Genomic DNA, 24999 nt, shown 5'->3' on the forward strand with positions numbered 1-24999 from the left:
AAGTGGGTTTATAGAATCAAAAGAAAAGCAGATGGCCCCATTGACAGGTATAAAGCTCGCTTGGTTGCAAAAGGCTTCAAGCAACGATATGGTTTGGACTATGAGGATACTTTCAGTCCCGTTGTTAAAGCTGCAACTATTAGACTTGTGTTAGCTATATCTGTGTCTAGGGGATGGAGTTTGAGACAGCTAGATGTTCAAAACGCGTTTTTGCATGATGTTCTGGAAGAGGAGGTTTACATAAGACAACCACTTGGGTATGTTGACAAGAAGGTACCTCATTATGTATGCAAGCTTGATAAAGCGCTCTATGGCTTCAAACAAGCACCAAGGGCATGGTACTCAAGGTTAAGCTCTCAGTTAAAGCGCCTAGGCTTTGTTGCATCCAAAGTTGACACTTATTTGTTCATTTATAACAAGGCAAACACAACTATATTTGTATCAGTATATGTTGATGACATTATAGTTGCAAGCTCTTCACAAAGTGCCACTAATGCCCTTTTGCATGATTTAAGCTCAGAATTTGCATTAAAGGATCTTGATGATCTACACTTCTTCTTGGGCATTGAGGTAAAGAAGATTCAAGATGGCATAGTATTGAATCAAGAAAAATATGCCACTGAACTTCTAGTTCGTATGGGGATGAAAGACTGTAAGCCTTCACCCACACCATTATCCTCTTCAGAGAAACTCTCAGCATTTGAAGGTGAGCCACTGAAAGAAGAAGAGATCACAAAATACAGGAGTGCAGTAGGAGCCCTACAGTACTTGACAGTAACAAGACCTGATATTTCCTTTGCTGTTAACAAGGTTTGTCAGTATCTTCATGCACCTACTAGTGTACATTGGGTAGCCGTTAAAAGAATTGTACGGTACATAAAGCATTTTGTGAGCTTAGGTCTCCAAGTTAAATGTTCCAATTGCACTCTTGTTAGTGCCTTCTCTGATGCTGACTGGACAGGATGCAGTGATGATACAAGGTTAACTGGAGGATTTGCAGTATTCTTTGGTTCTAACCTCATCTCTTGGAGTGCTAGGAAACAAGCCACAGTATCCATGTCAAGTACTGAAGGTGAATATAAATCATTGGCTAATGAAACTGTTGAAATCATTTGGCTCGAATCATTGCTAAATGAGTTAGGAGTTAAACAACATCATGTGTCATGTTTGTGGTGTGACAATCTAGGAGCCATATATCTCTATGCAAATCCAATATTTCATGGCAGAACAAAGCATATAGAAATTGACTTTCATTTTGTCAGAGAAATGGTTGCAGAAAAGAAGTTAGACATACCCTTCATTCCTTCCAGAGATCAAGTTGCAGATGGATTCACTAAAGCCTTGCCAGTCAAGCCATCCGAGGAATTCAAGAAGAGTCTTAATGTAGGATAGTTGAGATTAAGGAAGGGTGTTAGACTTAGAGATATATTGTAATCTCAACTACTTATCTCCTCCTCCTCCTGTATCTATCTCTATCTCTAACCGAACCCATATCCTAGCGATTGGGTATACCTTGTATGCCACGGCAAGGGGCTCTTCCTGCCTCGATCAATATATACCCACGCGGCTCTTTAGGGAGAGTAGGAACGCTTCCATCTGGCAGGAACCACATGAAAAACTTGAATAGGTTGCCCGCATTTTTTTTGTGCTTGAACAGGTAATACTAGTATAAAGTGCTTGCATGAAAGAAGGGAGAGAGTGGTTTTAGGAGCAATGACGTTCCAATTAAACTCAGATTTCAAAGCTCCTGAAATTGGTAGTAGCATGATTTTTGCACGTAAAAATGAGTACCCCTCAAGGGGCAGGCAGGGAGACATGGCGCCTGCAAAATCATACGCATCGGGCAGGGCAGGAGCATATATACTCCTATATTTTTCAGCTGTTATAGGAGCGGAGTGCGGTGGCTGGCTAACAACCATGGAGATGGGGCGTCCTTGTTGCAGGGACAGGCAGATGGACACAGACAGTGGTAACAATCACAGAATTCACGGTTCGTTCGCAGGCGGCGGCAGCAGCAGCACTCTCCTCTCACCCCCGGCCCTCACCAAAAGCAGAAAAAGAAAGCGCCAAGGCCAAGGGAAGAAAGATTAATAATTGGTTAAAGGGGAGGCCTCAGCCTCACACACACCCCCACCTACACACCCAGCCCAGCACAGCACAGCACATCGATCGTCCTCCTCCTCCATTTGCATTTCCACTCACCACCAAACGCCCTCCCGTTCCATCATCCCTCCCTCCATCCCAAGAACACCACCACCCAGCACAGCAAGATCCAAGTCCCAAGATTGGCCTGGCTTTCTCGGAGCAAGAGCAGCAGCATTTGTAGAGATCGGTGGAGCCGCGGCGGTTGGATCAGCGAGGGAGGCAGGGAGCGGCGGTGTGCCGTGCCGGTGGTGGAAGTGGAAGTGGTTGGGCTTCGCTTGCTTGCTCGCTTGCGCAGGAGTGAGGGTCAAGTTCCCCCGGAGCTTTGCTTTCTCCTTTTTCCCTTTTTACCACGCACCATCCACCTGAAACCCATCTCCATCTGAATCCCCCGGCTCCATCCATCCATCCACGGGTAGAGACTAGAGAGAGGGATTGCAGTACAACCCAAGAAACCATGATGATGGTGTGGCAGGGGCAGGAGGATTGATCGGCGCTAGTAGTGGCCGCTGCTGTTACTCACCGGTCGCCATCTCCTCTTCCCTTCCCTTTAATCCTTGCTTCACTCCTCCCCTCCCTCCCTCCCTCCCTCCTGCCTTGTCTTATTGCCTTGTTGCAAGAGAGGAAAAGAAAACCCGGCCGCATTCCCAACAGCACACCTTCTTCTCGGTTGGTGCGTCGTCGCGTCCCTGCTTGTGGTGGTGGTTGTTGTTGTTGTATGATCGGTGGCAGCAGCCGAGATGACAATGGAGCACGGCGAGGATTGCTGCGTCAAGGTGGCGGTCCACGCCCGCCCGCTCATCGGCGACGAGAAGCTGCAGGGCTGTAAGGACTGCGTCACCGTCGTGCCCGGCAAGCCGCAGGTAACACCGAGCTTTCTTCTTCTTTCTTCACTCAATTTACTAGGCTTTTTTCCTGATGGAATGTTTGTGTTTGTGTTTCCCCCCTCTCTTTCTTGTTTCTGGTTTCTTCACTGGTGGCAGTACATGTCTCAGTTCAGAGACTAGATAGATAGATTGATTGACTGCTCAATCCAATTCTGCCAGTACGATAAATTCTCTTGTGTTTTCTTATATTACAAAAAAAAAGGAAAGAGAAACCATACGGCTGCGTTTTTTTTATTCGGTTTCCTGAAATTCAGAGATCGGATTTGACATTTTCCACCCAAGTTTGAGGATTGCAGCACCAGATTTCGCCAAGAAATAAACAAAAGAAGAATACTTTTTTCACCTCCTCTGTTTCTTCTCTCTGACCGTCCGACTCAAGAACAGCCAACCTCACATCACAAGAAACCAACCGATCCACCTCAATTCCGGCCATGAAGAACATCTCGAATTCGGCGGCGAGAATCTCGGTTGCTTGCTTGCTTTCCCGATTTAGCACCCCGTGACAGGGATGGGCGGCCCCCTTTTTCCCTTCTCCTTTCTGGAGAAATTTCCCCTGTCGGCAGTGCCAGAGTTGTTCATGCATTTCTGGTGCGGAGTTGCGTCCGATCTTGATGGCGTTCGTTGCTCTTCTTTATCTGGGCAGGAATCCTGTCAGCGTCACGCACTTGCACTCCCGGGTGTTTGTTTGATGATCCGGTCCCTTTCACCTCTCCCAATTCAAGCCTCTTTCCGTTTCTTCTTTGAGAAGGATTTTTTATCATCATTTGTTATAAAAATCTCCCCAAATTCTCATGGATTGGGTTCTCTCTCAGTTCCACCCTGAGCCTGGGTGAGTGAGATCTGGCTTATTATCTTACTTTCACCTATGTAGTGGAGTAATATTTTATTTCCTCTTGTGAATGATCTGCATGCAACTCCAGCTGTCAGTGGCACATTCTTCCTCATCTTCCTTGGCTTTCCCACCAATCTCAGCTTGATCACTCTCTCTCCCTCTCTCTCTCTCTCTCTCCCTCTCTCTCTCTCTCTCTCTTTGTGTGTGTGATAATTTCTTTTTTGTTGAGCCATTTTGGGGGTCAAGAATCAAGATGGGTAGTAGATGGAAAGTGACTTTCTTTCCGTCCAACTCTTTATTACTAGTAGCGTTGGCAAGGCAATGATGAGATGCTGTTGGAGAGTACACTAACTTACTATTATCTGTTGAATGAATGCAGGTCCAGATCGGCACCCACTCCTTCACCTTCGACCACGTCTACGGCAGCTCCGGCACGCCGTCGGCGGCCATGTTCGACGAGTGCGTGGCGCCGCTGGTGGAGGGACTCTTCCAGGGCTACAACGCCACCGTGCTCGCATACGGCCAGGTCAGTCACTCGGTCAATCATTCATTCATTTTTTTTCCCACCCCACCCCACAGCCCCAGTCCCAGTCCCATGTGCCATTCATTCAGAGAGCAAGCAAAGACCCATATGATATGGCGCCTGGACCACCACGTTGGGGGGTGGCAAAAAGCCAGCAGCACATCATGTGGCGCTGCTGGGGCTGCAAACCTTTTTCTTCCAGCCCCAGCTGTTTCTGCTGGCCATTATGGGGCAGGCTGCTTGCCCCCACAAGCAAAACCCCAAGCAAAATGTCGATGGCTCATTTGGCAATTTACCATAAAATCCCGCAAAATAGGATGCTGATCATTTCATTTCTGGTCTAAAATATTGTCCTTGTTTTTTTTTTCAATTCAACAGACCGGCTCGGGGAAGACGTACACCATGGGGACGGCGTGCAAGGAGGCGACGCACGTCGGGATCATCCCGCGAGCCATGGCGGCGTTGTTCGACAAGATTGACAAGCTCAAGAACCAAGTAGACTTCCAGCTTCGTGTTTCGTTCATCGAGGTAAACACATGGGATGCTATGTTCCAACCTGATCGAATGCAGTTGCCTGTCTGAAGTCTGAACTGACGGACAGTCCCCTCGAGAATTTATTCAAGTAATTATGCTAAACACTTGTCTTGGACAGATCCTGAAAGAAGAGGTGCGAGATTTGCTTGATCCTGCTACTGTTGCTGCTGGCAAAGTTGAGAATGGCAATGGGCATGCCGGGAAGTTGACCGTACCCGGGAAACCTCCGGTGCAGATTCGAGAGGGGTCCAACGGGGTCATAACCCTGTCGGGGTCGACCGAGGTGCACGTCACCACTCAGAAGGAAATGACCACATGCCTTGAGCAAGGATCGCTGAGTCGCGCCACTGGGAGCACCAACATGAACAATCAATCAAGGTTAGCAACGTTGGCATAATCATCACTATCTTTTAAAAAGATGAAGCCTTTTAATCACTCTCACTCATAACTGATTTGATATGATGAAGAAAAACAAGTAAACATCATTCATATTACAAACATGCAATCAGTGCTGGATACAGTTTCAGATTAGAGAATTATTCATTTTGTTTTAATGAACTTTATGCTTCTTTTTTGTTGTTTCGGCATGTAATAGTCGTTCCCATGCCATCTTCACAATCACATTGGAGCAGATGCGCAAAGCAGACCCCATCATGGGATCAGATGGAATGCCTATTGAGGAGATGAATGACGATTATCTATGTGCCAAGCTCCACTTGGTAGATCTTGCGGGCTCGGAACGGGCCAAGAGAACTGGTTCAGATGGCCTTCGCTTCAAGGAAGGTGCGTACTTCGCATGCTCTTCCGTTTTAGATGAACATTGATGCATGACCTCATCCCCATGCTAAAGGTAATTTATGCCTCATGTCACCAGGTGTTCACATCAACAGAGGACTTCTCGCCCTTGGCAACGTCATAAGTGCCCTTGGAGATGAGAAAAAGAGGAAAGAAGGTGCACATGTACCTTATCGGGACAGCAAACTCACTCGCCTTCTGCAGGTTATATTCTTCTCATGCAACTAAACACATGTGACCTTTAAGTGCCATTGATTTCATAGCTATGTTCTGTTAAATAGGATCTGGTCAACTACTGCTTCAGCATCAGATGTGTTTTATACCATCTTATCTTCTGTCCTAATACTAACTAGTGGTCTTTTTCTATTTTTTTTATAGGACTCACTCGGTGGAAACAGCAAGACTGTAATGATAGGTAACTCATTTTGCTGGATACCACTTAATCTTTTCATGTTTAGAATAATAAGTGCCGATCTCCCACGAAATCTAAAATTCTGTAAAAGTTCCAGAATTGGCATATCAAGATTGAAAACGATAGGTGATTCGTATCATCTTCAGTTCCTTTACTAGGCTATATGAATACCATGATACGTATGATTTAGTCATTTCATTTAATTTAATTGAAAGAAAAGACAAGTTCGTATATATGGTCGTTAAGCTTATATTTTACTAACGGCCCGATTGAACTTACATTGAACTGACTTATATCTATATTTTCTCCTGCAGCTTGTATTAGTCCAGCAGATATTAATGCTGAAGAAACACTGAACACATTGAAATACGCTAACCGGGCACGTAATATTCAGAATAAGCCAATTGTGAGTTTGCCAACTTTAACCTCTCTAGAAATTTACCAGACATGTACCTACACTTTCTTTATTGAATTGATAAGCTTTTCTCCGTGGTGGTTACTTGAATTTTTGCTATTTGCTTCCCTGATTTCCAGGTCAACAGGAATCCCATTGCTGATGAGATGAAAAGGATGCGCCAGCAACTCGAGTACTTGCAAGCAGAGCTAGTTTTAGCTCGCGGGGGAGGAGTAGGATCAGATGATGTTCAGGTAAATGTTTTTACAATCTGTTTGCAATGTCATCAGCAAAATTTAGACTGTAGAACACAGTCACTCACACTAAGAATTGGAATAACAAGATATCAATTTTCAGGGTCTCAGGGAAAGGATCTCATGGCTTGAACACACAAATGAAGACCTTTGCCGGGAACTTTATGGCCTTCGCAACCATGGTCACAGTGATCCATGCGAACCTGAACTGCATGTATGTCAATGAATTCTTAAGCCTGTTTTTGGAGATTTTACATTTGAGAAATTATATACTTGCACTTCCACTGCTCCTTTCACACTATATGTATGTTTCTCGCAAAGGGAAAACAAGAAACCACATAGCATATTGTCTACTACTTTGTTTTTCATGTAGTTGCACTTGAAATGTTATAGCTAGACTATATGTATCTCACTTGTTTTGCACTTTGTTTCAGAAAACTGTAAATGGCTACACCAAAGGTGAAGGGCTCAAACGAAGCTTGCAAAGTACAGAGCCATTTGATGTCCTTATGACTGATTCTGTACGAGGTAATCTTAGAATGTTGTAGTTCTTTGGTTGCCTCTCAAACCATGACTAAATCTGGAACTTATCTTTGTTTTCTTGCTATGCTTGTATGGCACTAATTGTCCCTACCTGCAGAAGGCAACCCTAAAGATATTGACGATGAAGTAGCCAAAGAATGGGAACACACAATGCTGCAGGATAGCTTAGGCAAAGAGTTGAATGAATTAAACAAACAACTGGAGAAAAAAGAGGTATGCAACGTGTACACTGAAAACTATTTCACCATGTAAATAAAAAACCGTTTAAAATAATAATAAAATGTATACGAGTTAATGTTCACGCACACATGAATATGCATTCACTTCCGAACCCTTTGTTTCTGTCCTTCCCGTTCTATACTAGGATCAGCGGCAAAGCCAACCTTGTCCTTGCCTTGGTAAAGTTGATTTCAAAATGCATGATTCATGAAGTTGTGAAGGTCATTAATTGGGTGCCAGTGATTACTATATTAATTTGAAAGAGCAACACATTACACATACATTATTCTGATCTGTTTCCTGAGTTAACTTTACTCTTGCATTCTGATTATGCTTGCCAATAACCTTACCACAAATTTGTCCCGAACACTTTGCAGTCTGAGATGAAAGGGTATGGACATGATACTGTTGCACTTAAGCAACACTTTGGAAAGAAACTTATGGAACTTGAAGAAGAGAAAAGAGCTGTGCAGGTTTGTCATAAAATCTTCAAACTACATACTCAGTCAATAATTGTTGCATATTTATAGCCCAGCCACGAAAAATGCTAATCTTACAAGGAAATTTGAACACATTTCAGAAAGAGAGGGACAGGTTGTTGGCTGAAGTTGAAAGCCTAAATGCAGATGGGCAGACACATAAGGTGCGAGATGCCCAACTACAAAAACTTAAAACCTTTGAAGCACAGGTAAATGGTTCTTCTTAATGTGTTCTAGTAAATTTCACAATCTAGTACATGTTAGTCATAAAATACTGGACCTGCAGATTCTGGAACTCAAGAAAAAGCAGGAGAGCCAAGTTCAACTTCTGAAAGAAAAGCAGAAGAGTGATGAAGCTGCTAAGAAACTGCAAGAAGAAATCCATTTTATAAAGTCACAGAAGGTTACCTTTCCTATGTCAGCTTGTCTGTGATAACTGCATCATTTTCTATTTCATTTCTATGTATTGTTAATAATACTTCATGAATATTAATGCAATATTTTATGGTTTCAGGTTCAACTACAACACAAGATCAAACAAGAAGCAGAACAGTTCCGGCAATGGAAGGCTTCCCGTGAAAAAGAACTTTTGCAGGTATGTACAGTCCGTTACATAGTTAGTGCAAATTACTGCAGAATTACTGTGTGACAAATTGTAGTTCAATCAAAATGTGGACCATGTAACGATGATGGGCCTTTTTATCATAGCTTACTTAGATTACATGCTTCTTTTTGTTTGCAGGGGCACCCTAGCACATGAAAAAAAAATTGTATTTTCAGAAATGATTTAATTCTAATTTTATAATATGGCCTTTAATTGCTGAATAAGATGTCGTTAGATATCTAGATTTGGTATGCATGCAGTGTTTATGATGCTTCTGTTGTACTATTTTTAAAGATGGAGTCAGGTATTCCAGAGATCATTTTGAGAAGCATGGTTTTCATTCTGGTTCCCATGTGCAGTTACGGAAGGAGGGACGAAGGAATGAGTATGAACGCCACAAACTTCAAGCACTTACTCAGAGGCAAAAATTGGTAAGTTTGGCATGTGGATTGTATTGTAAGAAGAGAAATGGTGTGCTTTGATACTTAGGAAAAAAACAAGTGAAAGGAAAAAAATGGATTTTAGAATTGATGTGCACAGGGAAGCTGGTATCCACCTTATTGGAAGATTGGTTTCGGTTGGGATATTGGTTATTTAGATGCCTCCACACACTCGAGTAACGCTCCCCTGCAAAGAGTGATGGATATCTTTTTGTACACACCAATGGAATGAAAATTCTCTCGATATTTATTCGATCAGTCAATTGATGGATAAATGCCGCCACAAGCAACTCTGCTATGCATCACCCCAGTATGGTGCATGCGAGTAGGCAACTTCTTCTTAAGTGGTGTTTATTTTTTTCTGATACGGTGCTTACCGAGTAGTGACGTCCCTTCAAGACTGATAAATGTCAAAACGAAGAAATGCGATTAAGAACAGAACTAGCAAAAGGCTCTTTATATATGTATATATCAGTTGAATAACAATACGGTGCACTTTTTTGTATTATAGGTTCTTCAAAGGAAGACTGAAGAAGCTGCCATGGCAACGAAAAGGCTGAAAGAGATACTTGAAGCTCGGAAATCTTCAGGGCGTGATAATTCAGGTACCTCTCTCAGTCTCTCTGCATCATGACATTATTATTTGCAGCATAATAGTACTTCCTATCTAACAATACTCCAATCTTCTTCTTTCCTCCAAAAATAGCTGGCATGAATGGCACTTCTCCTGGCTCTCATGTAAGATTTATTCATACTTGCCCTATAAATTCCGATGTTTATTTTGCATAGCCCTCAACATATTCTTTTGTGACACAGATGAGTGAGAAATCATTGCAAAAATGGTTAGATCAAGAGCTAGAAGTCATGGTTCATGTCCACGAAGTCCGAAACGAATATGAAAAACAGTCTCAATTGTATGTGTTGTGTGGTTCAGTTTTGCTTCTCAACTGTATTTTGCAGATATTTTTTACATTTTTGCATAAATCATGACCATTTCAAAATAATATGGTTTTAAAGGCGTGCTGCACTTGGTGAGGAGCTTGCCATTTTGAGGAAAGAAGATGTCATGTCTGGTGCAGCTAGTCCGCCGAGAGGGAAGAATGGAAACTCAAGGTAATTGTTCTTTCCTTGTTTTCTTATGTACTTAAGGTATCTTTCGATCACATAATCCATTTATGATCACAGTAAGTAAGCCATATAAAATAAGTTTCCTGTTACTGTGTCCAGATCTATAATCCAATTTCTCGTAAATATGTTTGAACATATTTATTTCGCAATTTCCCATATTGTATTCAGGACTTCTAAATGGTCATGCATGTCTTGACTGCAACTCTTTTTCGCAGGGCAAATACCTTGTCCCCAAATGCACGACAAGCTAGGATAGCATCACTTGAGAGCATGGTCACAATCTCTTCAAATACTCTTGTCGCGATGGCTTCTCAACTTTCAGAGGCTGAAGAAAGAGAGCGTGCTTTCTCGGGGCGTGGCCGTTGGAATCAGTTGCGGTCAATGGGAGAAGCAAAGAGTTTGCTGCAGTACATCTTTAGCGTTGCTGCGGATGCCAGGTTATTACGGCATCTTCATGGTTTCAATGTTTCATACTATGGCATCATCTTCCGTGAAAGGAACAAATATCATCCATCATCCATACTGCCTAGACTTCTTCTTTCTTTATCTTCTTGGACTGCTTTGTATTTCACTCAGACTACCTCTTTTTTATTAATATTATGGCTGCATGCATCACTCGATGCAAAGGCCGGGGCGATGCCTCCTTTTCGAAAAAATACTGCCTAGACTTCGTAAATTGTAGACCCTGAAACTAAAAGCACCCTTCTTTTCTAAGAGATAGCTGATAGTAAACCCAAACATAAAAAATTGGTTTCTCATTTCCTTTCAAGAGTTACAGTATGTCATGGATGTACGAAAGAGAGACACTAAGCCTTTCTGTGATACCATGCAAGATCTCTTTTTTTTTCATCTGAAAGTTCGATTATATCGAAGCCAACTTCATTAATATATTTATCTTGAAACAACAACTGATACTTCTCTTTGTTGCTGAAAACAGATGTGAAGTAAGGGAAAAAGAAATTGAGATTAAGGAAATGAAGGAGCAAATGACAGAGCAAATGACAGAGCTTGTGGGCATTCTTCGACACAGTGAATCACGTAGGAGGGAACTTGAAAAGCAGAGCAAGCAGAAAGAGCAGACAGCCCCCATGGCTACTACACCTCCGGTGCGATTTCTCACAGCTTGCAACCATATGAGTCATTCAAAAAATACTTGATCAGTGAAAAGCATGGATAAATATCTACTCCCTTTTATCCGAAATAAAAATATTTTTTAGATTATATTTCTATGGCTGTTCAACTTTTTCAAATTTTAACATCAATATAAAAAGAATTGTCGACATTAACAACAACAAATGATACTAGTGGGACCATCATGAAATATACTTCAATAATATACAATCATCTATTTTAAAAGAAGCATGTTTTCAAACAATTCATTGGTAAAATGTCAAAGACTATCTACATTTAGCGAAAAACAATTGGTACAAGACATGGGACCTGATTTTGATCATGGACATTTGACATATAGCATGCAATTTTTAATGAATTTCCATAAACCTTATAGGGAAGCGTAAATGGCACCGCGAAGCACACTGCAGATGACTCCAACACGCCACTATCACCGGTCGCAGTTCCCGCACAGAAGCAGCTGAAGTACTCTGCTGGAATTGTAAATAGCCCCAGCAAAGGCGTAGCTGCATTGAACAAACAACAAGTCAAGGTTTTACATCTCAGCCTGATAGCTCCTTTTGCCTTTCCATGTCTCTCTGTCTCATGTACATTTCTGATTGATGATCTTCAACGCAGCTGGTTCCTATTGCGCAGTTGCCTATTGGCAAGAAGGTTTCGATATCAGGGCAATCAGGGAAACTTTGGAGATGGAAAAGGAGCCACCACCAGTGGCTACTGCAATTCAAGTGGAAGTGGCAGAAGCCCTGGAAACTGTCCGAGATGATCCGCCACAGCGACGAAACGATCACGAGGGCCAGACCCAGACCCCAGCTACTCATCACTCATAAACCTCAGAAAGTGATGTGAAACAGGCTTCTCTTTTTTTCCGGCTTCACATTAACTGACACGGTTCGCGGACCTACACAGCTAACAATGCAGCTAAAGGCTTGATGGGATCTCCTTCGTGCTTCGGTTTTACCTAGCCACGGGATCGACAAGTATATGTTCTTCATAGGGTGACTTGTCTTTGGGTGTAAATTTCCTGTGCCTATAAAGTGAGATGTGAATGTAGAGGTGGTGAAATTAGTGAGTGAGTGAGTGAGTGAGCGAGTGGCCACCATTCTTCCTGGAAGAAGTGAGCGCGAGGTTTCATGTTTCAGCCGTCCGTCTGACTGGAGAGATGGTGTGCTCTTCTACATAAAGATTTGCAAGAAGGATGGTGGAAGTTGGATGCCTTGTGCTTGTTTCCTTTATGTTATTTCTGTATGTTGGTACCGAAAGTGGCAAGTCGAATGACTCTGGTTTGGTTTGTTAGGAATTATATTGATCTGACACAGCAACTTGTGGCACTGTATTTGTCAACTCTTGCGTTGTGCTGTGCGCAGTGATATTATGAGTTATAGGTTACATTCAACCAAACCTTTATTAAAAATTATTCCCTCCATTCCAAAATGAAGTCTTTCTAGAGATTCCACTAACGACTACATACGGAGCAAAAAGAATGAATCTACATTTTAAAGTATGTCTATATACAACTATGATCCTGTTTGGATACTCTAACTTAGCTAGAGGTTAGAGTTAGTTTCTAGCTCATGACTAACCCTAAACTAACTCTAGCCAAAGAGGTGTTTGGATGACAGGGTTAGATTGATAATAGATGGACTTGATGGAAAGAGAAAAGTAATTTTTCAATGGGCCCCATAAAAATTAGCTCCAATTAACACCTCTTGGCCGATGGGATAGAGAGAGAAGTGATTTTTCAATGGGCCCCATGAAAACTAGCTCCAATTAGCACATATTGGGTGGGATAGTTTTTTAGGGTGAGTTAGATGCAACTAGCTCCAATCTTACCGTCATGTTTGAATATTTTAAGGCTATTTAAGCCCCAACTAACTCAAACTAACTCTAACCCATGGATCCAAACAGGGTTTATATGTAGTCCGTTAGTAGAACCTCTAAAAAGACATATATTTAAAAACAAATGAAGTATATGAATAAGCAACAATATAGTGCAATTTCGCTTATTGTTCAGTCAAAGTACACTGATGTTCAGAGAGCATATACAAAAGAAAAACTACTTGCAGAAAGGGAAAAGGAAAAACAGAGATTGCTCTAAACTTCTAAAGTAAATGGCTGCACGCGGCAAATCCTTGTATGCCACTGCAAAAGGGAAACTGAAACCCTCATTTGCAACTCCGTTATGTCAAAGCGCGCGTCTGAGTCCAGCATGTCCGTGACACAAGGCAAGTTTACATAGTTAAATATAAATACTGAAGTAGGGTAAGAAAAAAACTGGATGGACTGTACTTGAGCATTTCCAACGGTTGTTAAACATCATCCATCGTAGTCTAGGTGGTTAGGATACTCGGCTCTCACCCGAGAGACCCGGGTTCAAGTCCCGGCGACGGAATTGAATTCTTTTCGTAAATAACATGTTTTTATAACAATCGAAGCTAGGACATTTTGGTACTTGATTAGCAGCATCCATGCTGTTCTTAAATGGAAATAAGGCCTGTCAAACTATCCGTGTTGTGTTAACTTAGTGTTTATACTATACTAGCAAAAGGTCCCGTGCGTTGCAACAACGGGAGAAAAATAATTATAATCTTCAAGGATGTTGATCATATTACGTCCCTAAAATTTTAGGACATTTCTTCAAATGCATGAACATTTTTTGAATTAGCAAACATTTTTTCAATTGCACTCAAAAAATAATACACAAACTTTTTTCTCAAAATCATGGACTTTTATTGTTTTCACCACATTGTTCTCAAAATTATGAACATTTTTCTGAATATGGGAATACTTTTACAAATATCCCGAGCATTTTTTGAATTCAAAATCATTTTAAGTTTTCTTCAAAATTCTGTTTCAAAATTCTCAGTTTTATAAGTTGCAAAAGTTTTTCAAAAGTCGATATTATTTAAATTAAAAAAAAAATGGAACAGAAAATGAAAATAAAAAATGAGACTAAAAACAGAGGCACGAACTGTTTTTAAGATTTTTACACGGACTTTTGTTTAAAATTATTGACTTTTTCATTTTACATACATTTTTTGAAAATTTAAACATTTTTTGAAAATTTAAACATTTTTTTCAAAACTCCTAAGTAGTTTTCGAATTATCAAAAAAATTATGTTTTTTAATATGTTATTTCAAAATTCTCAGTTTCTTAAATTTAAAAAAAGGTTATTTGAAGTTCTAAATTATTTAATGTAGAACAAATGGAACTGAAAAGTAAAATAAAAAAACTAAACTAAAAGAACAGGCGGCCACGCATGGGCCGGCCCAAATAGGTGTGGTGCATCTTTTCCAATGCCCAGAGCGTAATATAGGGGGTGCCTACATGGGCCGGCCCAGTCCGGAGATTTTCCTGTTTGAAACGTTTTCTATGACTTATAAGTGGCAATTGTGGGTAATTTTCATCAACTTTATGGACAATGTTAATGACGGACGGCAGAAGCACTAATTGCTTTATTAGTAGGTAAAGATATACTCCCTCTATCTTAAAATATAAGACGTTTTTCTGACACTTCATTCACTCGACCTCAGCACCCACCCAGTGAAGTCAGCCCTGTGCCTGCCTGTTATAATAAGAGCAGCATAGTTAGCATATATTTAGATAATAAGAACCACAACAAAAATTTCATAAGTTAGATAGAAAGCTTGTACAGACTGATTGATTTCTGTCAACTCTAAAAAGACGTTTCTACGCTAGGAATACATTTTCTCTCTGTTTAAAACTATAGCGTACCACCCCTTAGAACTCATTCCGTGGGGGCAGCACAGCCTCAAGTCTCAGCATCTTCCAACAACTGTCAACTGGCTAGCACGTGTATTAGACCTAACTGGTAAGCTGCTAACAGCAATAAGCAGAAAGTAGGCCCATCCTGCGAAATTATATCCTTCAGTCATAAGGTTTATATTCATAGATGAGTTTTATAGGCTTGGTACAAACAAAACTGACGATCTCCATTCTTTTGCGGTAGTAAGAACTAGACACAGGAATGTATCTGGTTTACAATGTGTGCAGTCTTGCGTTCACCTCTCAAACTAGACCATACTCTTTGTGTTCACAACCAAGGAAACCGAAAATTCTACACAGCAAGCATTTACCATTGAATCCAACATGCAAGTATGGCAAGAGATATGAAGTCACTCACTCGTAGCAATTAGGATGCGAGCATCTAATTAAAGTTAATGAAAGGAGATCAGAAACATCACCAGTTAAGTGGGGCTTCATTTCACATTCCACGCACTCAGCCGCTTCCTGGAATTGAAGCATGCATCTCCTGTCGTCGACTGGCGAGGTATTCTTCGTAGTCCGAATCACTCTCAGATTCGCTAATCCATCCATAGCACGGACGCCTTGCACTACTAGTTCCTCTAGCTGCAGGACGTGACATTGTAGCCTCAGAAGCACGCGGGTCGATGAGCATAGGGTCTGCTCCCTCAACTGATAACTCAGCCCCAGGTGGCATCTCATTGTGCATGCCACTTGCTACTGGTGCCTCAGAGATTGCTGCTTCCTTTTGCTGCATTACCCACCAATCAAGACCAGTTAAGAATTGCACCCAAAGCGTCAGTTTAGAGCTAAACATGAAATTATATAAACAACAGCTGAACTATAGGCATGATAAAGATGGGTATAAGAGTCTGCTGGAAGCCAAATCCAGGCTAACAAGGAACACACTTTTGTCAACCCAGGATGCATATACAAATATACTCCATGGCGAAGCATTTTTGGCTATTCCACAATTCATCTGACAATGATGCACGACTCCAGTTCTACCTCAAAGACATCCAAAAAACTTATATTCGAGAGATTCAATTCCAATTGCCTAATTATGGGCTCAATTCCATGAACCAGACAGGGTGAAAGGGAATTCTACTGCTTCATGATGGAACACAACTTAAAATGCACGACCCAGTTCACCAGCCAACTGTAACAGCACAAATGTAGAAATCAAACAAATAATTTGTTTTCCTCTGGCTTTTTATGTATAACTAAGCTTTTATGTCAAGAACGCATAAAATGTAATTTCCAGAAAATAAGGAAATTGTGAGAGAACATATGGACAATCAAGGGAGAAGAAATCAACAGCAAAAAAAAAAGCATCAAGCGTAGAAATAAGTGAACCTACTAAACTCCATTTTCGCTTACTCAACTTCCATATACCATGTTATTCCACTAGAGAGCTTTTTCGTCAATAATAGTATAAAACTACAGCTAAGATAACTAAAACAGCAGTCCATGGGCAAAGAACGTGTTAGTTTGTAAACACTTGGACCAAAACCTGAAGCCTAAGCGCATCTCTAGCAGATCCCTCAAAAGTTATATTTGTGAGAGAAACTTTTGTTGTGAGGGGTTAAGTGTTATCTAGCAGATCCTTCAAACCTTTACTTCCTCAAAAAATTGACTTTGTATCCCTTAAAAGTTTCCCTACTTGCCTAGTTTTAGTCCAGAGAAGCCACTTATCAGGATAAGAGCATCTCTTCTCTAACCGATCCCCTATAATATAGAGGAAACGGCCGAGTATATTTAGAGTATATTATAAGGAGTTAAAGGATGGCCGTTTCTAACTGATCCCCTTTATTTAAGTGCCTGAAAAAAATCAGCTCAATTCTTTTAGCCTTGTCAGATACATTTCAAACAATTGCATGCTATTTCATCAATCATTTGAATCTTTTGCCTTCGTTCAAAAATAAATCAATCATTTGAATAATTCAAATTCAACATGTACAACAAATGAAGGATCTGCTTAGGTAGCTGGAACGTGAGTCCCTGACAGGTAAGCTTCGGGAGCTAGTTGATACAACGGTGAGGAGAAGTGTTGATATTCTTAGCGTTCAAGAAAGCAAATGGAGGGGATAGAAGGCGAAGGAGGTGGAGGATACCGGCTTCAAGCTGTGGTACACAGGGACGATCGCAAACAGAAACGGAGTAGGCATCTTGATCAACAAGAGCCTCAAGTATGTAGTGGTAGACGCCAAGAGGTGTGGGGACTGGATTACCCTAGTCAAGCTGGTAGTTTGGAACTTAGTTCTCAATGTTGTGAGCGCGTATGCCTCGTAAGTAGGCCACAATGAGAACACCAAGAGGGAGTTTTCGAAAGGCATGGAGGACATGGTTAGGAGTGTACCTATTGATGAGAAGCTCTTTATAGGAGGAGACCTCAATGACCACGTGGGTACATCTAACACAGGTTTTGAAGGGGTGTATGGGGCCTTTGGCTATGGCATCAGGAATCAAGGAGATGATGTCTTAAGCTTTTCTCTAGCCTACGACATGATCGTAGCTAACATCCTCTTTACAAAGAGAGAATCACAACTAGTGATTTTTAATAGTGGTCAACACTCTAGCCAGATTGATTTCATTCTCTTGAGAAGAGAGGACAAGCGTGCCTAGATTGTAAGGTGATACCTAGAAAGAGTGTTGTCCCTCAGCATAAGCTTGTGGTGGCTGACTTCCGCTTTCGGATTCGTGTCCAACGGAATAAGCATGCCAAAGTCGCTAAAACAAAGTGGTGGAAGCTCAAGGGGGAGGTAGCCCAGGCGTTCAAGGAGAGGGTCATTAAGGAGGGCCTTGAGAGGAAGGAGGTGATGCAGACAATATGTGGATGAAGATGGCGACTTGAATTCATAAGGTCGCCTCAAAGGAGTTTGGAGTGTCCAGAGGAAGTAGAAGCGAAGCTAAAGATATCTGGCGGTGGAACAATGATGTCCAAAAGGCTATTAAGGAGAAGAAATATTGTTTTAGGTGCCTTTACCTGGATAGGAGTGCAAACTACATAGAGAAGTACAAGGTGGCAAAGAAGGTCATAAAGCGAGTTTTGAGTGAAGCAAGGGGTCGGGCGTACGAGGACCTCTACCAGAGCTTAGACACAAAGGAAGGCGAAAGGGACATCTATAAGATAGCCAAGATCCGAGAGAGGAAGACGAGGGGTGTCATACAAGTCAAATGCATCAGGGATGGAGCAGACCAGCTCCTGGTGAAGGACGATGAGATTAAGCTGAGTACTTCGAAAAATTGTCCAATGAGGAGAATGAAAGCTCTACCATTGAACTGGACGACTCCTTTGATGATACCAGCAGGCGTTTTGTGCGGCGCATCCAGGAGTCTGAGGTCAAGGAGGCTTTAAAAAGGATGAAACGAGGCAAGGCGATGGGCCTTGATTGTATCCCCATTGAGGTGTGGAGACTGGAGAGGCCTCAGGGACATAGTGGCAGTATAGCTAACTAAGTTTTTCAACCTCTTTTTTCGGGGAAACAAGATGCCAGAAGAATAGAGAGGGAGTATATTAGTACAAATCTTCAAAAACAAGGGGATGTTCAAAGTTGTGCTAATTGCCATCGAATTAAGTTGATGTACCATGCAATGAAGCTATGGGAGAGTCATTGAGCACTGCTTAAGAAGAGTGACAAGCGTGGCCAAAAAATAGTTTGATTTCATGCCTGGGAGTTCGACCATGGAAGCCATTTTCTTGGTATGACAACTTATGGAGAGATACAAGGAGCAAAAGAAGTTGCATATGGTGTTCATTGACTTGGAGAAGGCCTACGATAAGATCCTGCAAAATGTCATGTGGTGGGCCTTGGATAAACACAAAGTCCTAACAAAGTACATACCCTCATCAAGGACATGTACGACAATGTTGTGACAAGTGTTCGAACAAGTGATGGGGACACTGGTGACTTTCCGATTAAAATAGGACTGCACCACGGGTCAAGCTTTGAGCCCTTATCTTGCTTTGGTGATGGATGAGGTCACAAGGGATACATAAGGAGATATCCCATGGTGTATGGATGATGTGTACTAGTTGATGATAGCCGGTTGGGGGTTAATTGGAAGTCAGAGCTATGGAGACAGACCTTCGAATCGAACGATTTTAGGCTTAGTAAAACTAAAAGGGAGTACATGAGGTGCGGTTTCGATACTAATAGGCACGAGGAGGAGGTTAGCCTAGATGGGCAGGTGGTGCCTTAGAAGGACACCTTTCAACATTTGGGGTAAATGCTGCAGGAGGATGGGGATATCGATGAAAATGTGAACCACCCAATCAAAGCCGGATGGATGAAATGGCGACAAGCTTTTGGCATTCTCTGTGACGAGAGTGCCACAAAAGCTAAAATGCAGGTTCTATAGGACGACGATTCGACCCGCAATGTTGTATGATGTTGAGTGTTAACATGTTCAACAGTTAGGTGTAGTGAAGATGCGCATGTTGAGATGGATGTGTGGCCACACAAGAAAGGACTAGGCCCGGAATGATGATATACGGGATGCACAATAGTCCAACATCTTCACATAGAACCAGTTTTGCTAGCACATCTTCACGGTATCAGGCCACTTCATGTCGAAATAACCCATGATTTTCTTCACCTGCAACCCTCACCCTCCGCATAATTGGGCAATGCCGATGGGTGGATCAGTCGGGTTACCCTTCTTTATCATCTGGATCTTGGAGTTAAATATGAACCTCCACGACATCGAGTGTTTGCTCGGTACCTAGGAAGTTCTCACAGAGCGATACAAAACAAGAAAGATGGGCAATGGCGTTCGGGGGAAGATGGTGAAGTTCAGCGTCGTGAAAATTAAAGAAAGCCTTGAAGAACGGATGTAGGGGAAGAGAAAATCCACGATCTAGATGAGTGGTGAGGAGTACCCTTTCGCCGAGACATGGATATGGCTCTTTCTCGCCGACGCCGGGAACCCTTCATCCTTGCTTCTGCAAGAGCCCCTCGCCGACGTACTTCTTCAGCATCTCCCGTGACGCCATCGATGCCACCGAAATGTCGGCGCTCCAGTTAGGCAGAAGTACGGTCGAAGATGCATCAGCGGTCTTGAACAACTCTAACTTGAGGATCTACCACTGGACATGGCGGCGATGTTGCTCACACTGGAGATGGCGGCGAATGCGGGCTGTGGTGACTGGAATCTAGGGCGGCGGCGATTTCGCTGGAGCAGGCGGGAATCGAGGAAAGAACGAGCCTCTCTCTCTGCTTCTCCTTATATGGCATAAGGCTGGTTGTAATGGGTAGTATCATATACTAGTATCATGCATATGGTAATAGTGTATGATACCACATCCGTAATGCATAGTATCATATGTTAGTATCATAGGGTAGTTCATTTATTGTCATGCAAGACACATAGTAGCACATCATTTAATATGATACGGTATCATGATATGATACTCAACCCTCTCTTTCTTCATTTAATTTTACGACACCTCATCGAAATTGCCTAGTTGGCATGCATGATACTACCTATGATACTACCATTACGGGCAGCCTAAGTGCTTTAAATCGTCACTTAATTTCGGCCGCATATCATTGAATCTGGCCGAACACGTGTCTACAATGGCGGAGTGAGTTTTGGGAAGTGGACTGGTTAGCACATGGGGACCCAAGCGACATCAACACCTCTCTTCGGGCATGCAGCGGCTCACACCTATCAAAGTGGGTCGCGTGCGGGAATCGAGAAATTCGCCTACGGTCACGTCCTATCAAATCCCACTAACTTTGCTCCCGAATCTTTTCGGCAGCATGCAAAAGATACACTCTGATCCGTTCACAACAAATCATCAGTCGCTTTGGATCCAACTGGGTTGCACATAAATCCATCTGAAGAAATTCCGACACAAATATACCATGCAACTTGCACGAGGTAAATACCGAGTAAATTATCACTCCTCACAGACCAGCTCTCTAGCCTCAGTTGCCGACGATCCGCTTCTTTGAGATTGCTAGATCATTCGGCATCACCTTGAACAAGGGGCGGAATTGATATCCTCTGTGGCATGGTTTGGACCTTCTCTAAGGAACCAAAATATCACAAAGCATAAGTTTGGATCCGAAACAGATGAATTACTAGTGTTCCTAAGGGATACTGATTGGTTTCTCTCCGAGAGAATTATACCAAACACCAAAATAATCATTCAGGTTTCACTGGTCGGACTCTTCTAAGAGATGATTAAGTATCATCAAGATTTTCCTTAATTTGTTCCTATCAACTTATGCCACTGGTTTCCAGCTCGTTAGTCCATTAGGGTCTCTTTCCGAGCAAATTTGTGGCCCCTTGAATCTAACGAACAGTCGGAATTCATACTCCAATGAAGGTTCGATCGAAATCTATTTCCATGACGGGTTCACTCATTTTTTGTTTCGAGGCCCTGACGCACTCTCGGGCTCATGACTAGGTTATCTCCCACCCCACGGCTACATAAGCCCTAGCTAGGGTCCAGAGAGGCCCAAGTCCGCACACGTTACTGCCCAAGGCAGTGCCTGTGACAGGGGAGGCCTATCAAATTACTTCTGCGGATCATCTATACTAGGTCCTAGGTAGCTCACGGGCATCATCTAGTGGCGAGAAGTCGCCGTTGGCCGCGTGAAAGGAATAATGAGAAAGAAGGAAGAAGATGATGAAGAGAGGCTTCCATCTAGGATCAAGTTGGTTTGGAGGGTTACGTTTAGAGGATCTGCTAGATTTAGAAAAAACTTAATCCCTTAAAAAATTACAAGGAAATGAAATAAGAGATACATTTTGGACTTTTAGGATATGGGATCTGCTAGAGATGCCCTAACATTCAATAGAGTGGTTTTCATAACTTAGTGCGCTGCTACCTATGGAAAGAAACTAATGAACGAATTATATGGATAAAAAAGTTGCATCAACGAGCTATAATGATTAACTAGTAGAGAACAAACTTCCAGCTTTGTTATGAACTGAAATGCATCACTCCTATTTTATTAAACCGTAAAAAGGAATTCTGAATTTCCAGTGCATTGGGAAACTGTGTACATGTTGTCACTTGGAACAGTCGACCCAAACAAACAGTAAGATCGGGAACATGAAGATTAATTGTGTTTCTTTTAGAGAAAGAGGCAAACCAAATTGATGGGTGAAACATGAAAACTTATCAGGAACAAGAACCACACGTGTGAGATAGGCACAGGAAGTGACATTGAGAAGGGAGCTCACTTTAGGCTCCTCCTCCTGCTCCTGCTTCTCAAACAGCGCGTCCTGCACCACCCGGTAGTCATCTTCCTTCAGGAACGACGAAGCATCCTCCCCATAGACCTGAGGAAATCAGACCACCAAATCATGACCTTGGAACCACAAGGAAGAATCTCACGAACTAGTGTCGACCGACAAACTCCTCAAATCGGTTGAGGAAACCGCGGTAATAGAGAAAGGGGAGAAGCAGCAACATCGATGCTCCCGGAAGAGTCCTGATCTCTGGGACAGTGCTCGAGTTTACTGAATCCAACAGATAACACTGGGATTCGGGTGCAACGAAGAGGCGGAAAAGGGCGAAGGAAGGGGACCTCGATGAGTTGCCTGACAGTGTTGCGGATGTCGGCCTCGGCGTAGCCCATCCGTCCGAAATGGTTGATGGCGCCGTGCATCAGCTGCTCCGCCTTCGTCGGCCTCCTGCCCCCGCCTCCGCGCCCGCGCCGCCCCGACATTGCTGGGTTTTCTCCTCTTCTTCTCGTGTGAACTTGGGGTTTTCCTCTTGTTTTTCCTCTTGTTGGCTGTAGAGTAGAACGGGGAATGGCTCGCGGAGCTTTTTGCGTGAGGTTGTATCAGCAAAGCTTCGCCCACGCACAGTTTCGGGACCGTTAGATCTGTGAAGGAACGGCTAGGATTCATCCATGGTGTCTAACCAGCAGAACGCCTGTGCGTTTTCGCGGGCATCTAAAACTCTTTTTCGGCATTCTTATTGTATAAAACATGATGAACTTTTTGTCTATACAAACTACATCGTCATAGGACCATTGTCTCATAAGTATACAAAAAATAAACATATATGAAAACACACATTTTGTATTATCATGTGTAATATATATGAAAAAAAAACAAAAAACATTTGTATGCATCTTTTTCTATTGTGTAAAACTAGTTTTGTAATCCATCATAGTTATGTCAGTAACTTTGTCAGTCGACATTTTCAAACCATCATCCAAAGCCATTGGTTTTTATTTTTGATTTACAAAAGTAAATATATATTAAAATAATAATAATGACCCGTACACCAGCAATAAGAACAAGTATGTTAGAGAGATCTATTTGGGTGTGAAATATTGAAAATTACATTTTTTTCTGAACCAAAAGAACTTATTTGAAATCACATGCCGACATGTGAAATATGGCATAGTATATATATCAACAATGAGAATAAGTATGGCACTTTAGTTAAATCAAAATGAAACTAAGTAACAAAAGCAAACATTCTCCCTCTTAGGGATGACAATGTGGCCCATACCCGTCAAACCCATGGGGATTTCATATACTAGGGCCTTGGGGTAGGGATGGGAGAACATGTTCCCTATGGGGATATTTATCAAACTAGTGTACCCATGAGGGACACACTTTTTAACTATGATGTAGTACCATGTATATATCTCTATATATACACTAAGGTCAACCCAAAAATATTTGCAAACAAACTTTTAAAACAAAACAAAAACCCTAAAAAAGTCGTAAACCTTGCTCACCTCATCACCTCAACCACAAATATGACCAGAAGTCGATACAACCTAGATTGGCAGCAACAAGGCACGGTCAAGAACATGTATATATGTAGATTACAATCTACCATATTATATATATATTTGTTTATGGGATGGGGCCCCTTTACCTAGTGGGGCATGGGTATAAGGAAATTTCATCCCCACACATGTAAATGGGGGATGCGGATGGGGTGATGGGGATAGAGATTGTCGGTGCTAAATCTGACATATCTCAAGGTAGGGGCTCTATGTTGGGGATCTTAGTAATAATTCAAAAAAATTCCTACGTCACACCAAGATCATCTAGGAGAAGCTAGCAACGAGTGATGGAGAGCATCTTCATACCGTTGAAGATCGCAAAGCGAAGTGTTACTATGAACGTGGCCGATGTAGTCGTACTCGCGGCGATTCAAATCGCAGAAGATCTGATCCAAACACCGAATGTTCGGTGTCTCCGTGTTCAACACACCTACAGCCCGGGGACGTCTCCTCCTTCTTGATCCAGCAAGGAGGGAGGAGAAGTTGAGGGAGAACTCCGGCAGCACAACGGCGTGGTGGCGATGGAGTTTGTGGCTCTCCGGCAGGGCTTCACCAAGCACCGCGGAGGAGGAGAGGTGGAGAGGTAGGGTTGCGCTGAGGGAGATAGAATCATGTGTGTGTAGCCCTCCCAAGTCCTCCACTATGTATAGGAGGGAGGGAGAGGGGGTGCGCCACCCCTAGGGAAACCCTAGGAGGTGCGGCAGCCCTAGATGGAGGAGGGGGCGGCGCCCTAGGGGGTGGCTTGCCACCCAAGGCAGCCACCACGCCCTAGGGTTTGGCCTCCTTGTGCGCCTTGGGCCTTGGTGGGTGGCGCACCAGCCCATCTAGGGGTCGGTTCCCTTCCACTTTTGGCCCATGTGGCCCTTCGGGGCTGGTGGCCCGTTCCAGTGGACCCCCGGAACCCTTTCGGTGGTCCCCGTACAATACCGATGATCCTCGAAACATTTCCGGTGATCAAATCTCCACTTCCTATATATGAATCTTTACCTCTAGACCATTCCAGAACTCCTCGTGACGTCTGGGATCTCATCCGGGACTCCGAAACAACCTTCGGTAACCACATATACAATTCCCATAACAACTCTAGCGTCACCGAACCTTAAGTGTGTAGACCCTACGGGTTCGGGAGACATGCAGACATGACC

The 24999-nt window shown here is 42.6% G+C and overlaps 2 protein-coding genes and 1 non-coding gene across 4 annotated transcripts; 2 read left to right on the plus strand and 1 right to left on the minus strand.

Annotated features, from left to right (window-relative positions):
* The first annotated feature begins 2101 nt into the window (after positions 1–2101).
* LOC123397735 (kinesin-like protein KIN-4A) lies at positions 2102–12648 on the plus strand. 2 transcript variants are annotated; one of them, XM_045092270.1, is made up of 25 exons: positions 2102–3005; positions 4241–4387; positions 4763–4912; positions 5037–5296; positions 5514–5701; positions 5793–5917; positions 6092–6128; positions 6440–6531; positions 6660–6773; positions 6877–6987; positions 7208–7301; positions 7414–7529; positions 7913–8008; positions 8116–8223; positions 8301–8417; positions 8529–8609; positions 8978–9049; positions 9570–9663; positions 9765–9796; positions 9875–9972; positions 10076–10171; positions 10402–10623; positions 11124–11292; positions 11694–11849; positions 11936–12648. In XM_045092270.1, the coding sequence occupies exons 1-25, from the start codon at positions 2883–2885 to the stop codon at positions 12164–12166; spliced, it is 3129 nt and encodes a 1042-aa protein (XP_044948205.1). In that variant the 5' UTR covers positions 2102–2882; the 3' UTR covers positions 12167–12648. The 2 variants fall into 2 exon arrangements, with proteins under 2 accessions (XP_044948205.1, XP_044948206.1); XM_045092271.1 differs by having other exon boundaries at positions 7417–7529.
* Positions 12649–13636: 988 nt separating this feature from the next.
* On the plus strand, positions 13637–13709 carry TRNAE-CUC. The gene has a single exon. It is a non-coding gene; the product is annotated as a tRNA-Glu (tRNA).
* Positions 13710–14698: 989 nt separating this feature from the next.
* LOC123397736 lies at positions 14699–22843 on the minus strand. Its single transcript, XM_045092272.1, has 4 exons — positions 22631–22843; positions 22284–22382; positions 15524–15834; positions 14699–14883 (listed from the first exon to the last, which is right to left on the minus strand). Exons 1-3 carry the CDS (start codon positions 22769–22771, stop codon positions 15559–15561), a joined length of 516 nt encoding a protein of 171 aa, XP_044948207.1. The 5' UTR covers positions 22772–22843; the 3' UTR covers positions 14699–14883; positions 15524–15558.
* Positions 22844–24999: the final 2156 nt, after the last annotated feature.

This window comes from Hordeum vulgare, chromosome 5H (genome assembly GCF_904849725.1).
Source record: "Hordeum vulgare subsp. vulgare chromosome 5H, MorexV3_pseudomolecules_assembly, whole genome shotgun sequence".
Lineage (NCBI taxonomy): Eukaryota > Viridiplantae > Streptophyta > Magnoliopsida > Poales > Poaceae > Hordeum > Hordeum vulgare.

Bases quoted from the DNA above. Each gene is read 5' to 3' on its own strand.
- LOC123397736 (XM_045092272.1), bottom strand. From the start codon at position 22,771: ATGTCGGGGCGGCGCGGGCGCGGAGGCGGGGGCAGGAGGCCGACGAAG. The intron at 22,383-22,630 runs GTCCCCTTCCTT...TGATTTCCTCAG, and splicing joins CTGTCAGGCAACTCATCGAG to GTCTATGGGGAGGATGCTTC. The intron at 15,835-22,283 runs GTGAGCTCCCTT...TGGGTAATGCAG, and splicing joins AGCAGGAGGAGGAGCCTAAA to CAAAAGGAAGCAGCAATCTC.
- LOC123397735 (XM_045092270.1), top strand. From the start codon at position 2,883: ATGACAATGGAGCACGGCGAGGATTGCTGCGTCAAGGTGGCGGTCCAC. The intron at 4,913-5,036 runs GTAAACACATGG...TGTCTTGGACAG, and splicing joins TTCGTGTTTCGTTCATCGAG to ATCCTGAAAGAAGAGGTGCG. The intron at 9,664-9,764 runs GTACCTCTCTCA...CTCCAAAAATAG, and splicing joins TTCAGGGCGTGATAATTCAG to CTGGCATGAATGGCACTTCT.